This window comes from Aethina tumida, chromosome 2 (assembly GCF_024364675.1).
Source record: "Aethina tumida isolate Nest 87 chromosome 2, icAetTumi1.1, whole genome shotgun sequence".
Classification (NCBI taxonomy): domain Eukaryota; kingdom Metazoa; phylum Arthropoda; class Insecta; order Coleoptera; family Nitidulidae; genus Aethina; species Aethina tumida.
The window spans coordinates 14,935,295-14,951,712 of record NC_065436.1 but is presented as its reverse complement, the minus strand read 5'-3'; the positions used below and the strand labels follow the sequence as shown (position 1 = coordinate 14,951,712).

The 16,418-nt window shown below is 29.0% G+C and overlaps 1 protein-coding gene across 9 annotated transcripts in view; it reads left to right on the top strand.

Moving 5' to 3' along the window:
* The window catches only part of LOC109597576 (B-cell receptor CD22), a 287,560-nt gene that overhangs the window by 257,837 nt on the left and 13,305 nt on the right, over positions 1-16,418 (top strand). For all 9 annotated transcript variants that reach the window (XM_049962668.1, XM_049962669.1, XM_049962665.1 and 6 more), the window contains 3 exons: positions 8,457-8,618; positions 13,027-13,202; positions 15,413-15,448. In XM_049962668.1, coding sequence (XP_049818625.1) covers positions 8,457-8,618; positions 13,027-13,202; positions 15,413-15,448 — 374 coding nt within the window. The remainder of the gene's footprint in view (positions 1-8,456; positions 8,619-13,026; positions 13,203-15,412; positions 15,449-16,418) is intronic.

Genomic DNA, 16,418 nt, shown 5'->3' with positions numbered 1-16,418 from the left:
AGTACGCTCTGAATTAATTCCTCGACACCATAAAGTAGGTATATTAGTTTAGAACCGTAACTGTGGCCAATAAAAGCGTTGCATATCGACATTTATTAAAATAATAGTTACGGTATGAGTTTAACTACCGGATATAAAATGAATAGCATTAATATTATAGCGAACTTCCTATTTGATGTGTCCAAAAATTTGAATACCACGCTGTGTTTATTATACAATAAAATATTTTATGATGCAGTGTTCGGAAAAATAGTCCGGCTTCGGCTTTGTCCACTAAAATATTCCATTTTCCGAATCCGAAAAAACGTGGTACTGGACCGCTGAATAGGATTATCACTAATAACACAGCCAGCTTGTTTTTGTATTTATATTTACCATATTTTTGAAAATAGGGATTGGATTAATCATCTCATTTTTTAATATTCCCTCTCTATTTAATAGGTTCACAAGAAGATACTTCTCATTTTGAAAATGGCTGGAATTGATACAGTAGAAAAAGAGTTTGAAGTACGTCTTTTAGTGGAAGACTTTCTGTCTCTTTTGTACATGATATCTCTTTCAGGATTCAGACTGATCAAACTCTTTTCGTACTGTATAGACATTAAAAGCCTGCAAATTTGTTTAATAGTGGGAAATATTTAAAATTTTATTATTTTTAATTTTAGAATTCAAAATTTCAAATTTTAAAATTTTAAATTTAATAAATATAAATTTAGAGATTTAAAATTTAATAAATTTAAATTTAAAAATTTAAAATTTAAAACATTATCTTCAATATTATAAGAGAAATTAAAAATTAACCTAATTTTCATTGAGAAATAATATACTAATTAATAATAATCAAAGCAATATTTTTTTGTTTATTTTAATTTAAAAAATCTCAAATTTATTAATATGAATATTTTTTTTTATAAATGTGCGACAAAATTTAAATTTATTTATTCTTTATTTTTCCAATACTTTTATTTCTATATATTTATAATTATTATTTAAATCTTACAAATTTACTAACTTATGTTATTATTAAACAAATATTTTATAAAAAATAATTTGTTACTATATATACAATTCAGCAAGTGGACAAAATTTTAAATTATCATTTTTTAAATAAATATGCTAAAATAAAATTAAAAATTAATGTCAATAATTTTTATATAAGGAAAAATATACACTTTAATAATATTTTTAATTTAAAATATTTTAATTTTATTAATATGAATATTATTTTTATAAATATAAGACAAATTTTAACCTTATTTATTTTTTATATTTATTTGCGTGTCTTTAATAATTTTTATTAAAAATATATATTTGCTAAAATAAAATTAAAAATTTTAACAATTAATAACTTTGAATGACATATAATGTTTATTATAAAAAATAATATTTTTTTATTTATTCTAATTTCAAATATTTTTATTTATTAAAGTGAATAGATTTTTAATAATTATAGGAGAAAATTTAAATTTTATATATTTATAAAAAAATTATTATTCAAAAATGTTTTGTTTCACCCAATTGAAATACAATATTCTCATGTTTACTTTACACCTAAACTAATAAAATCTAATTTCAATTCAGAACTTTATTAATGCAAAATTTAATAAATCAATTTTAACCGTAAATTATGATAATTTAATAAATGTTAATTAAAATCAACGAACTATACAAACGATTTTCGGGTTTATTTACCGTTGTACAAAATTATGTTTGCAAACGAACAAAAAACAAAAAAATGAAATGAAAACAAATTTTAATCCAGTATTATTAGTGCTTGTATGTTTAGGCTACCAACGTTTTAATGCTGGAGCATTGTAAATGCGTGTTAATATTTAGGTTGTTATAATCCGCTGATTATAAAATCATTGAACCGAAAATCACATTACGATCTGGATGGACGATCGTTTCGCCAGTAGCATCTCGCATTGATAAAACGAAAACACAAGATAACAATTTTCAATTTGACATTTAAAAAAATGGCCAAGTTCAATACCCAATTTCCTGACGACCCACGGCGATGTGGGCCCTCGCAGATGTTTCTGGCCGGAGATGAAAAGGTCCGGCCCAGCATCTCGGATGCATGCTTATGCGGTCATTGAGATACCCGACAATGTTGGCACTACTGTAAGTGACAATGGCCTCCCCAGAGATATTCTTTGGTCCAATATCCGAGATGAGATGTAGACGATCACCTTCCGAATAGAAAGAGCTAACGTATTGTGGACACGAGTTTACTGCGCGCCTTACAAAGCCCACTTACTTCGGAGTTTGTAACGTTGACATGTTGTAGCAGATACGCAATCCACAATCTCTGTCATGCAAACAACTTGCCACACGCAAAAAACCTACCTATATTTAAATTATAATAGTATTTATTGACGTATATATTTTTTGTACACCGAAGAAACTCAAATAATTCAAGTGTGGAGGTTGTTGAAACTTTACTGGTGATAAAATTATGTTATAGGAACTTAACTGAATTTCTTAAGTTTGAATTTATTTTATTATATTCAATTATTGTAGTAAAATTAGTTTTGACTAAACTAATTTATTAGTATCACACCAAGTACAAGTGAGAGTTGGTAATTGTGTTTGTCCAAAGTATATTTAATGTATCAAAATAATCAAATTAACAAATTTACTTCTACTTTCCAGTCCAGAGTAATTTTTTTAACTGAACTGAAAGTATTAGCATATTTATACTGTTCTCTAGAACATTTATCATTAATAAAAATTTATTTTGGTTAAGCGAAAAACAGGATAAACTATAAAGGGTACACTGAAACGAAAATACTTTAGAAATATTTCCGCAGTCATAATATTTACTACTTCGACCGCCAGAAAAACCTATAAAGCCTTGGGCGAGAAAAGAATGTGTCCATTCTGTTAAAGGTTCACATCTTCCTATCTAAGAATATAAATCTAACTAGTATATGGGTTCGTTTCTGATGACTGGGCTGCTACATTTCCCTGCATCATAACATAAAAGATAAAGAATCAACCCTTTGGCTTATGATATCCTATTTATTTTATTTCTCGTGGAAACATTTCATTTCTGTAAATATGCTTTCAGATATTGTGGGTAAAGTGAAAATAAAACCTTTACTTCTTTCGAATCCTTAATGTTTATTGAACGATATTTAGAACACAAAGGAAATACATACAAACCTATATAAAGGAGTTGGTTCAATTTGGAACAAATTGTTTGGTCCTTGTTCTGTCTTATTTTGAATTGAAATTTTAGGCTTTTGTGCACAAAACTTGTTATATAACATGTTCAATTTTTTTTTACTAAATATTCTTTCAGATTTCAAGTTGAATTTTAAAGACTTTTTATATATCTGTAATCACGCCTCATTATATTTAATATATAAACATGTAACATGTAAATATTTGAAATTGAAATTTTGGTTATAGAAATTTATATGCAATATTTTTTTAAAATATATAATGTCAATTATACTATGTATAAAAATTTACCAAAATTATTCAAACAGAAAAATATTACATATAACAGGTGGGCTGAAAGGTACCTTCTTAAAAAGATAATTACATAAATTAATCACTTATTTTGATATAATAGTTGTTTGAAGTTAATATTACTAAAATGTGTGACGCATCCACCATAAATTAAAATAATGTGAAAATGACATGAGGGGAAAAAGTAACAAAAAAACTAGAAATATGAGATTTTTTTAATATAGGCGTAACTTCTTAAAAGGATAATTAGATAAATTAATCGTTTATTTTGATATAAGCACAAGTTGTTTGAAATTAATACAACTAAAATATCTGTGCAAAGAGGCAATTTGAAGCTGCGCACCCACCATAAATTAAAATAATAACATCTGTGTATTAAAAACATTTTTCTGTCTGAATAATAAAAAATGATAATTTTTATCTTTGTTTAATTAATTCAGTTAAAATTATATTTTTATTATTATAGTTTTATATATCTTTTAGTATTATTCAATATTTTTTTTACTAAATAATCTTTCAAATTTCTTGAAAATTGAATTTTAATTACCTTTTTATATACCTGTAAACATGTAACATACATTTAAATATTTGAAATTGAAATTCTGGTTATAGAAATTTATATGCAATAAATTTTATTTAAAATGTATACTATGTATAAAAATTTACTAAAATTATTCAAACAGAAAAATATAACGTATGTAGTTTAAATAACCGAATATTTATTGTGAATATTTAAATATTTATATGAAAGAATTAGTCAAATTGAATTCCGGGCTCCAGTTACGGTTCATTAAATTTGAATAAGACGATTACCATCGAACATTAATTTTTCCCGTACGGCTAAATAATGCACGCCATGAATGTTACCGACTTAAAAACGCTGCAATATATTCAGGATTCGGGAAATCAAATTTCTCGCTGCCGCTATAACAAGATTTCAGTTGAAATTTGATATATTTATCCTACTTCAGAAACTTGAATCAGAGGTAGGGTAAAATTCTGATTAGTCTCGAAAGTAACGGCGAAACAGGAATTGCTAAAAGTGCCCCTAGATCTAACTTGCAATCTTTCAAAACAGTGAAAAGGCCAAATCCACATAAGGTGAAACTTGTACGGATGTTTATGCCGGCATACAATTTAATTTCGTCGCTACGCTTTGAAATAAACACAAAAGCATCGGATTATGCTCGACGGACTATAATTTGTTATTGTGGGTATTATAATTTGCATAACATGTTGGAAAAGTAAAAAAATTAATATAAAATACAACAGTCACAGACGTAATTTTACTTTGGTATCGATTAGACACACGAAAAGCTTCAAGTTTTTTATGCAGTCTTATAAAAAAAAACACATCCACCATAGACGCTAAAGAAGTCCATTATTTTTTGTGTCGAAAGAAAAGGATAAAAAACGTGAACCTCAATTACACCAGTGATTTTATTACAGATATAAAATGTCATTGTAAGACACTAGTGAATTTTGTTGTTGTTGTAAAAAAATTATTTTAATGTCAATCAGTAATTTTCCGCAAAATAATTTTCATTCGGCATTTTATCGGTGTAAATTGTGGGTTTGAGCGCACGTCATGGTTCGTAAAAAATGCAAGTAATAAAAACATAGAAAGGCACCTATATAACCTACTCATTACATGATTTGACCAGTAACTTTTATGTAGCCGGTAATAAATGCGCTACGGAAGAGACATGGAAATAAAAGCGGCTTTGAAAGTGGTCGTTTGGACGGCACGAATAATACAAACGAAATAACTACCCCGTAGTTTAATTGTCGGGTGTATTTTAGGTCGCCCTCCACTTTAACGAAACTGCAACGGCCACGTCAAATATTTAATCCTTAAATATGTGTCACGGAGAGTTAAAACGTTTCACTTCGCACGGATTCGGTCATGTTTAATTGCCTGCCGTTTTTCTGTTTTGTTTATGGACGGCACAGTGATTATTAACGGTTCGGTCGTGTAAATCATCGTTTATTTTTCAGAAAATATCACTGCTGCAAATTTATGCGGTGCTTTAAAAATAGTATCTGTGTTACTTTTTCGCATTTACAAATTTCCATACATTTTATGTGTAAATAAATTATTTTTATAACTGCTTTTTTTAAATGGTTTTTCAAAATTCTAACACGGTTGCTTAATTATTAGATTACATTTAAATTATTTATGAATAAAAAAACAGTCAAATTGTTTAGGAACACGCTTATTTCTTCTAATTCTGTCAAAAATTTATCGTATAATTTTTTTTAATGATTTAAAAAAAGAAAAAGCGTGTTCAGCTTTTTAAACATTTTAAGTTTCTTAAATTATTAAATTAATTGTGCTGTTGTAAATTATTCATTAAAGAAAGAAAATATTTTTTGAATTTATATGAGCTGATTTTCTTTAGATAAAGTAAAATTTATTTATATTAGTTGCTTTTTTCTATTTCTCATACTTTTCAGATAATAATGGATTCAATATTGTATCCACATTTTCTATTAAAATTTAAACCCCATCCCAATTTCACTGAATAGAAGTTTAAAGCAGCCCTTAGGGTGTTAGGAGATATTTCTGATATTTTATTGTATTTACATTTGCTTGAATAGAAAATATGAATTTATTATTTTTTGTGGAATTTGGATTGAAAAATTCAACCAAATGTTAAAAGAAACTATTTTAGCAGTTTTTATTGTCTAAATTCTTGTGTTAATGTTTGTTAAAGTCGAATTATAAAAAAGTGTTTAGGAGTATGTATATACAAAAAATGCTTACATAATCTTTGGTATTGAACAACAAAATTTTTTGAATTTATATGGATTGATTTACTTTAGATAAAGTAAAATTTAATTATAGTAATTGCTTCTTTCTATTTCTCATAATTTTCAGATAATAATGGATTCAGTACTATTGTAGCCATGTTTTCTGTTAAAATTGAAACTCAATGTGATCCCATTTCTACTAAATAGAAATTTAAACCAGCCCTTAGGGTGTTGCATGCAAAATTGAACTTGTGCATTTTGTTTGTGCTAAGAATTAAATTGACCTTGACACTTTAAGTCACTATTCGTTGATCCCGCATATTTCTGATATTTTATTATATTTATAATTGCTTAAACAGAAAGTAATTTCGTCAGAAAAACGTACTTTTTTATTTTACTTGAAATTTGTTAATATGCAATAATTTTTTGTGGAATTTGATTTAAAAAAATCAGCTAAATGTTAGACAAAAAATTTTAGCAGTTTTTATTGTCCAATTTTTGAGATATGCCAATGATATTGGCATATTCATTAATTATTAATAATTAGTTGATAATATATCCTTAAAGACGTTTACATCATATTTTATATTAATATTTTATTTTATTATGAGTTTTAAGAAAAATATGTCAATAGTAATTAAGGTAAGATTATAATGATACTCATTAAATCAGTCAATAAATCGTTAAATTAAATGGAAATCGACCTATAATTTTATATGATCATTGCAACTTTTAATAATCAACAATAGTGAACAGTGCTTTGCTCTAACTGTACATAATTAAATAAGGAACACTTAGTATATTACCTTTCATAAAAATGTATTAGTATAAATACATAAATATCTAAACGATTTCTATTTCATATTTTATATCAAAATTGCTAATTTATTATTCATTTATTCTTGGGAAAAATTATAGACACTGGATCAAACCTAATATTCACTTTTATCGATTTAAATATTTAATTTCCTTTCGTCGCCGAGTTCATGTTTATTTTCTAAGAAACGTAATTATTTCTCGTAATATTATACTTTTCTTTGCAGTACTTTACTACATTTAAATAATTAAATAGGCCACATTAAATCCACAGTACATAAATGGTTACTATAATTTTATGTTTTATCTAAATTTCTTTTAAATAATTAAAGTTTTTAACGTGAATCGCCCGCCTTTCTTAATTAAATGATTACATAGGAAAAATTCTCGTCTAGACAGGATAGCGTGACAGGTTCCTTTATGGCGTATACAATAGTAACAAATGTTGACAACTGAAACTTAATTGCGTCACTAATCATTCTGACCATACCATTGAATGGAGAAAATTTACTTTTCCCCCATTTAACAATCATTTAATGATTTTCTTCAAAACATGATTCAAAGGAAACATATAATTTAATGACAGGTTTTTTTAATTCATCACTTCCGATCACTCAAAGCTTCATAGGGACGTCCGTTTTTTTATGACAACTAATCATATTTTGCTAATTACATAAATCAATATTTAAGGACTTGAATATAGGTCAAAGAACAGTGCTGTGAGTGTTCCTAATTTAAGCCAAGGCCAGTTGTGCGCTTTGCAGCTTTGTCATCTCTCTATTCCTTCACATTCTGCGCCTGTTTTATTTCCTCGGGCTTTTTAAAGTTAATGTCCTTTTCCACTTTTCTCATATTGACACGATTAAGTTTTTTCCAACTTCCTTTCAATTTTATTTGTTCCACATCTTTGCCTTCATTGTAATATTGCAAATTTAATCTGTATTACTGTAAATTTTACAAATGTACGCTGTATTTAATTTAACTAGATGAGAAATAATCGAAAATGATTGAACAATTATGATGTTAATAGTATTATAGGTAAAAGCTTTCCCCGGGAATTGTAATGAGCTGCAGTTTATTTTCGATATACAATTAATCCTGATTAACCTATTTATATTAACTACTTATTGCTAAAATAGATACCACGGTAACTGTTATAAACTACATGAACTGAATATTAAAATAATATTCATAATAAAGTATATATTTTTCTTAGGGTGGAATAAATCTATGATAAAATAGAAAGGTATTAAGTAAAGCAACAATTTATCATCTTAACTATCGACGTGACATTTACTGCTCATTTAATACAGCCTTGGTAAACTTGAACTGCACCTACGGTGGTGTAGCAACAATGTGCCAACTGTGTGAAGTTGCACACAACTAATGAAGTGTTATTGTTCCAGCTGCTTACACTGCAATTGACGATGGCAATGGCGTTGGTACGGGAACTTCAAAACTGCAGTTGACTCTGTCTAGAGGCGACCTGAACGCCCGGTTCGAATGCAAAGTGGAAAGTCCCGCCCTAGAGAGTCCAATTACTACTTGGATTATGGTCGATGTTAACGGTGAGTTGAACTTATGCGATACCTCCTTGATTTATTGCCTCTATCGACTATTCCAAATTAAAGCCGATTTTTTGGAATTTGTTACAAAACTACGCACGGTGCAGTGAGTAATTTAATGAAAAAGTCAATTTGATTCAATGAAAAATTGAAGATGTATTTCAGCAATCCTTATATTATCCAGCACAGCGATATCTAAGGATTAGATTAAATTCGACTATTTTTATTCGGAGTAAATGTATGGATAAACCAATTATATCTAAGATGGCAGATATTAACGGGAAGCGATTTGTAGAAGGCTAGAAATTGATATTGAATCTAAAATTTTAGTGTCGATTTGTGCAATACGTGCCTGCAATAAATTTTTAAAGGCAGTATGCAGTTCTCGTAGTATTAAATTGAAAATTTGATGAGGAAATTAAAAAGCAACGCCGCTCTTAAAAACTGTCACTAATATTAATTATCCTGAATTTAAATTTGTAATATTAAGTTTATAATCTAGATTGACTACAAAACTGTGTTGTAGCTGTATTATTTAATAAGTTGTTGTTGTTGTTAAAAGGAAATCTTTGTTATTTCCTACATTACTTTAATAAGAGCTGCCCATTAATTCCGTATCATAAATCGTGCAATTGGATTACCGTTTTAATTAAAATCAATACTCGCACTGGATGTCAAATTACGACAAAATAATTATTTTGTATTAGCTCGAAAATACTGAACAATATTTGCTCATATTTCGCTCGTTAACGAAATTTCAATTCCCTTCAAATCACGAAGCTAAGCAGTGACGACATGCAATAGGTTTACGAAATGGAAACAAACGAGAGACCTACTTAATAATCTGCCACAAATAGGAGAGGAGAAATGAAATTAACTTACTTACTACAAAACACTAAACATAAAATCCGAGATTTTAATCGTTGGAAGTTTACATTGATTGTATCTATTTGCGTTTAATATCTACTTAATTAATTAACGTGTCATCGGTGAGAAAAAATTAAGTTTAAGGAACCAAGTTATCACTCTGAATTAAAATAATCAACACGTCTCACTAAAACATTTAAGTCTATGCAAAGAGATTTTTACTAACATAATTACATTTTACAAGTCTATTTTTGAGGTAATTGTGAATAGTTTTTATTTTTTGGATAATGCTCATGTAACTAACACTATTAAATATTATAATACAGTTGTGATGTCAGGCCAGGAAGTTTCTGCAAGTCAAAACTTCCAACAAAAGGAAGTTGTTACATTTTTACACTTTTTACATCTTTATAATGTAGACCCAGTTTATTCTTTTAGGTTTTTGATTTTGATTATCATCAGTAACATGTAAGTGTGAACAAAATTAAGTTATATAAGAAAAATTATACAAAAGCCCCTTTTTAGATACAAATAATTAAATACAAAGAAAAAAAATGGCCTTATAGTTATTTGGAAAGTTTTTAATAGAATTAAAATTATTTGAGGAAATTAATTTAAAATAAATGGGAGTTGCAGAAACTGAAGTTTCAGAAAAATGAAATTCTAAACTTTAAGTTTAAGCCAATCCTTCACAGAACGTACGCTAAAATATTAAAATTAGAAAATAACTGACATCTGAAAAAATGAATGGCAGCGGGTTACGGCATTATTTTGATGACGACAAAGTTCATTTAGAAAGTTAATAATCATAAATTGTAAGTTGGTTCGCGTTCCTCTCCGTCGGACGGCAGATCCGGACGGTAGGCGTATGACATGAGAAACAGGCGAAGGAAGAAGCCTAGTCGGCGGCGTTCACCGTGGAAGAGGATAATTCCAAGGCACGCCACCTTCTAACTTTACTATCTCGATTCCGGGGCCGTTTTAATTAAACTTAAAGCTGCAATACATACACTTAAGTCTGCGCGTCACGAACATCCTGTTCGGGCGGTGGCTTACTGAATGTTTTAATTTTAACAATAAAATCTGTTTTATGGACCTATTACTTTTTTTTACCCCCGACATTCATTTTAAATTATTAAAAAGACATTTCACATTGTAAATTAACTATTTTATGCGAAAGATAAAATTTTACTTGCATTTGCGATATTGCTTCCATTGTAATAGAACAAATGAAAACTCGTTAAGTTTATAATTAAAAACGCCCGTGCTATAAAAGTGCAATAAAACTCTTTAATTAGGCCCGTGCATTACCATACGATGTTTTCAACTGCACTCTGAACTGGAATTTGATGGAATATGTTATTTCAATAATCAAAAACGTCATGATAAACTTCACTAAATTTTTTTTTATAATTTCCATCACCAGTAAAATTTTTCTCTCAACTTAAAAGCACCTCTCCAAAATAACCCTGTTTATGTACACGCCATTTTATAAGCAACAGTACGAAAAGAATTTTAGGAATGAAAATAGAATTTTTAAAAGGAAATTTTTCATCATCCACTTCACATTCACCGCATTTACGGTACATTAAAAATGTCTATTCAATACTTGGAGTGGATTCAGCGTCCCCTCTCCAGAGTTGAGGATTATCATAGACCTAATTCGGTCTGGTTTAAGAGCCCCAGTGGTATTTATTTAGAATTTGTACATTTTTAAACCATAAACTGTGAATTAAGAACAACAGGAAGCTATTTATAATTTCGTAGAGACGACATTCAGTACTCTGAAACTGCAACTGATTGGCAGAGTAATTGAGCACTTTGTGTGTCTTTTATGTTATGAATCTGAATGTAAACGAAGGGGACTTGAGGCAAATTTGGTTTTATACTTCATTGACAAAAGTTTAAAAATACTTTATTTGTGTATATCACTTTTAAATTGCCACAAGTATCACAAAATCATGGAGTAAATATTTATTTATTTTAAAATATCTTAATATTATTCTGTACTGTTCTGGTATTATATTATATTAATTTTTCTTCAATAAGAACCACTGTAGTGTACACTATATAATATACTGTGTAGTGGAAAAATGTATATACAATAGTATTACTGTAGTATAAACTAAACTTAATAATCTTAATTATTTTGTAGTAGTATAACAGTTAACTAACACGTCGTGTTAAACACTCTTATGATAATGAAGTTGGAATAAAAATAAGTATATCTAAACGTAACTTGACGTGCCATTAATTGCTTGTACCATGATAAAGTCAGTTTTGACGTGATATGCTGATAAGATCCGTTAAAACAAAATACTTATTTTTTAACATTCATTCATTCATTCTTTGTGTTTGTAATGAAAATTTAATGTTCGTTTATTGACGACCTGAATGAACAAAATTAAAAATAAAATACACAAAACATTTCAAAAGTATTTATATTTTGTTTATTATTCTTACAGTCTTCAGTATCTGGTCTAATACAAATGATCATCCTTAGTCACCCAACAACTCCTGATAATTTTGTACTTTGCTTATCATTGGCATATCAAATTTAAATTTTCTGTTCTATCCTGAAGCACAATAAAAATCAAAAAACCTAAACGATATACACAATTCACGCTTCTACATTTTGATTTGATACTTTAAAATATTTGTACAACTTTAATATTTTAATAAAGATAGAGTGTTTAACATGCAAAGTACACAGAGATAAATTTGATTTAAAACCATTCAATCTGACAAATGAATAGCCGTGCCGGGTAAAATAGTGGTATAAATTGTAATTTTAGCAGTTCATTGTGACCGAATTACGGAATATGCTACGTCGTCCTTTAAAATGGGACATTAAGGTTAATGAAACACAATCAACATACTATCAATTAAACGGTCGAATTGCACAGAGAAAATAAACTGAATAAATAGTTCCAAATTGAGCAACAATGTGTTTGTGTGCTTAAAACTCCCATCGTTGTGCTGTTTGAACTGATTCGTTTAGAAGAATCGGCCATGCGGATGGGACCGACGTAATTGACCGATAACTGGTTTGCCTTTGTTCGAAAACGGCCAATGAAATGGCAAAGTATGTGCCAGTGAAATTCTCTTCCTAATTATTAAGATCGAAATCACACTTCACGTTCAGATTTCGTTTTGTTCGGTTTGACGGAGGGTTTGCTGATTTTCGAATCCCTCTTTTTGCGGATTATGGCCGATATTTGTCCCTGTCGATCATGGGGATTTAATGCCCTCGGCGTTATACAGGGCGAAAACCCAACATAATGATGTCTTTTCCGCGATCGAAGGTGCGATTATTTTTCTTTGGGCGTCCAACAAATCTGAGTCTAATGATGAGACAAGCTGAACCGTAAAATAAAAATTTAAATTCAAAATGGTGTTTTACAACAATAGTTTCGTTACCAGAAATTTAATAGAATTGACTTATTTAGAAATTAGCCGTGTTGGCCAAGCTTTCAATTGACTAGCTGCTGTGTGTGCTCTCATGCAGACTCACGTAATCTAATTGTTGGTGTTTTATTTGCAGTGAGGCCGACGAAAGTGAGTCTGTCGGGCGTGAATAACCACGTCGTTCAGGGTACGAATGTGCTGCTCTATTGCGATGTTTACGGTGCGAGGCCCGCGGCTACTGTACGCTGGACTAACGAATCCACACCCATCACGAATGAGACCCTCAAGGAGACCAGTGCCGAATATAACAAAGTAAGTGTGAAGCTGTTTGGCCAAAGCAATTCAACGCCTGACTTTCTTCACTCCCATATAAATTGCCAACATCCACACGCCAACTATATTATTAAAACCTTTATGTATTTTTAGATAGGAACTGTTTTTTTTATTAATTTATGGAATGTGTTTAGTACTTCTTCGACGAAAGCTCTCAATTTGACCTCTTGTAGTTATATGGAATAATCTCTTGAAGATTCTTAAATCATTTTACACCAAAATAAGGTGATTTATCTAACTTTTTATATATTACATACATTAATCTCCCTTCAATATAATTTTCTACTTGTATCTATGTTCATCTGAAAGAATATAAGTTGTATATTGTCTGAAAGCTTCAATTTTCTAAATTTATATTTAGAATTTATAGATTTGAACATTTTGTAAGATCATAACAAATTTTATAACAGAAATCTAAATGCAATAAATGTAGAATTTTAAACAAAATTTGAAATGCAATAATGTTATTGAAAAAACACTTTTCACTTTTTTAACCGAAAATTAGTGAAATGTATATAATTATAAACATAATTTATTTTAAATTAAATTGAACATAACATGTAAAATTTAAGGATATTGGAATTTAATTTATGCTAATTGAGTAAAATTTATTAAATTACTTTCAGCAATATTTACAAATATTTCAATTTTGCACAATTAAATACATTTATTGGAAAAGATATATATGTCTCATTAATATTTATTAATAATGAATTAAAATTCTACATTTAATATTACAAAATATGAATAAAGTTTAATTGCAACATTTTCGCAATAAAATCTAGATTTCCGTTTTTTCTTTTTTTTTTTCTTTAACATGATTTATTTAAAACTTTTTTAAATTTGATATACGAAAGAATCTGCGAAGCATCGTTCCTCATAAATTTCGTTTTTAACTTTGCCCCGTGCAACGAATGGTCCTGAGATGTGTAAATAGAAGCTATGAATATTATTTATGGCCCGCGTTCGTGATAAAATGCTACTTAAATTAAAAGATATGGTCGTTCAGGTCGCGGTCGAGAAACAATTCTTAATTCCAGCATCAGATAAGCTCGTAAGTTATATCCGTGCGATATCCCTCGGATGGATGCTAATCTCGTCGTGTGACAACAGCTTGGTGTTTGTGCTTAATTTACATTTTTCTCCCGGATCCGGCTGCTGAGGGCACATTTTACGTCACGGACTTAATTACTTTTGGATACACGGGAGCCTTGTTTTGTATTTTGGCGGATGCGTCCCAAATGATAAATGGTGAATATATATGATATAGAATCACATAAATTCCTTCGAACATACCACTAGTTTCCTATTTGCTTAAAATTCTCCTAATTTTTCTCTAATTAAATTTTAATGATTTGTATTTAATTAAATATTAAATAATTAATATTAATTAAATTAAATATTAATTATTACTAATCAAAATAAAACATTTAAAATATTTTTATATCTATTTAATACAGGTAATTATTCACTTCAAAAGGCATGCAATGTATTTAATTCGACAAAATTAAAAATTTTCTTATAAATAATTCAAAACAATTTTTATAGAAATCATACAATTGCTTTACATTATATAAACCAAGACAATTGATGTCCATGTCTTATGCTCAGTAATAAAAAATGTTATTTAAATTTAAATCACTAAAACATTTTCAAAAAACTTATTCGATTTTCCTTAAACTAACTGACAGAAAAGTTCAAATATAAGAAAAATTTATAACTTCTCTGGGATGCAAAATAGAAGTATTCTGGTCAAATAAACTACGAAGAAATGATTTATGAATGCAATTATAACTTTTTGAACAAAGAACGGCGATCGATTTTAACTATTTATCTCAGTCTTAATAATTCACAACTTAATTAGGTGCCTTTAATTATATAAAGTTTAGCGGATAAGTAGAACAAATTTATAGTTAGTTAATTATAATCCACGCCCAGAGTCTATCTTGTATTAAAACGGCATGATTTACGTATATTCTTGGAAAATGAATATCTGCATTTTAAATTAATTTATGTGAACCATTTCAGCAACAGGAGGTTTTACTTTAAGAAAGTTTTGGGGGATACGCCCAACCAGTAATTATTCAAAATCACTAATCTAACATAATCATATTTATTATAAACATTTTTGCTGATAATTGAGTTTTATACGTATTTATAGGTAATAAAATTAAGCGATTGTTTTTCAGGATCTCGCCATGATCTCAACCAGAGTGGATCAGGAAGTAAGTTGTCAATCGTGTTGTGGTGCATGTGTGTGCATGCTTTTCTAATCAAAAGAACGTTTGTGCTTTTATGCGCCTAAAAAACACCCACCCCGATTTATAACACTCAAATAACTTAGACAATTTCCTTTCAGGAGTGCTATTAAATAAATCCGTATGAATTGCATTCAAAAGAAAAACCAACTGAAGTTGAGCAATGTAAAAGCGAAGAGGTTTTTAGGGGGAACTATTTTGCTTACGCTCTTATCGAATTTCTAAAGACATAAAGTTTGCTAAAGAAAAGATACATTCGTAATCATGCACTTTAAGAAAAAAGTGAGCATGGCTCGTTTCATGTGCTTTTTAAACTAATTAAAAAATTGTTTGTTGTGTTAGATGCATGTTGAAAGTGACTTTAGATGAATAGACGACTTAGTAAAATAGTTACGACACTTATTATTGTTCAAAAGTTTCTTTTGATGGTGTACCCACTTTGCACTTACCGCAGAGTACATATTAAGACAATTTGACTTGCACAAGTAAATGCAACCGCCTCGACATCAGCGTGTTGTTGTTAATTTGGCGAACCCGTTATGCTCACTAATGGAAAACATTCAGTTGCAGTAGAAACTAAGCATTTAGAGACTAGCGTAAATTATTATAAAAGTACTGGATTCATAATTAAGTCGGTAGTTAGGTAATATAGCAATTATCCTTTACTAGAGAACTTGTGCAATGAATTCTTCCGTTTGACACTTTAGCAGACATTTTATTGGCTAATGTAATGGATAGCAAAGTTAATAAGATGTAAAAGAAGGGAGACATACGGCCTGCGGGTTTAGCAGAACTACAACAGCAATAAATTAGGGAAAACAGCCGCCTTTTGTATGTAAAATTGCGTACTTGTACGATATTTTAAAGCGCCCAGAAGTGAATTTCCCCTATTTTCAAATTCCTTTCGTCCTTTAAACGCGTTAATTTCGCAGGCCTG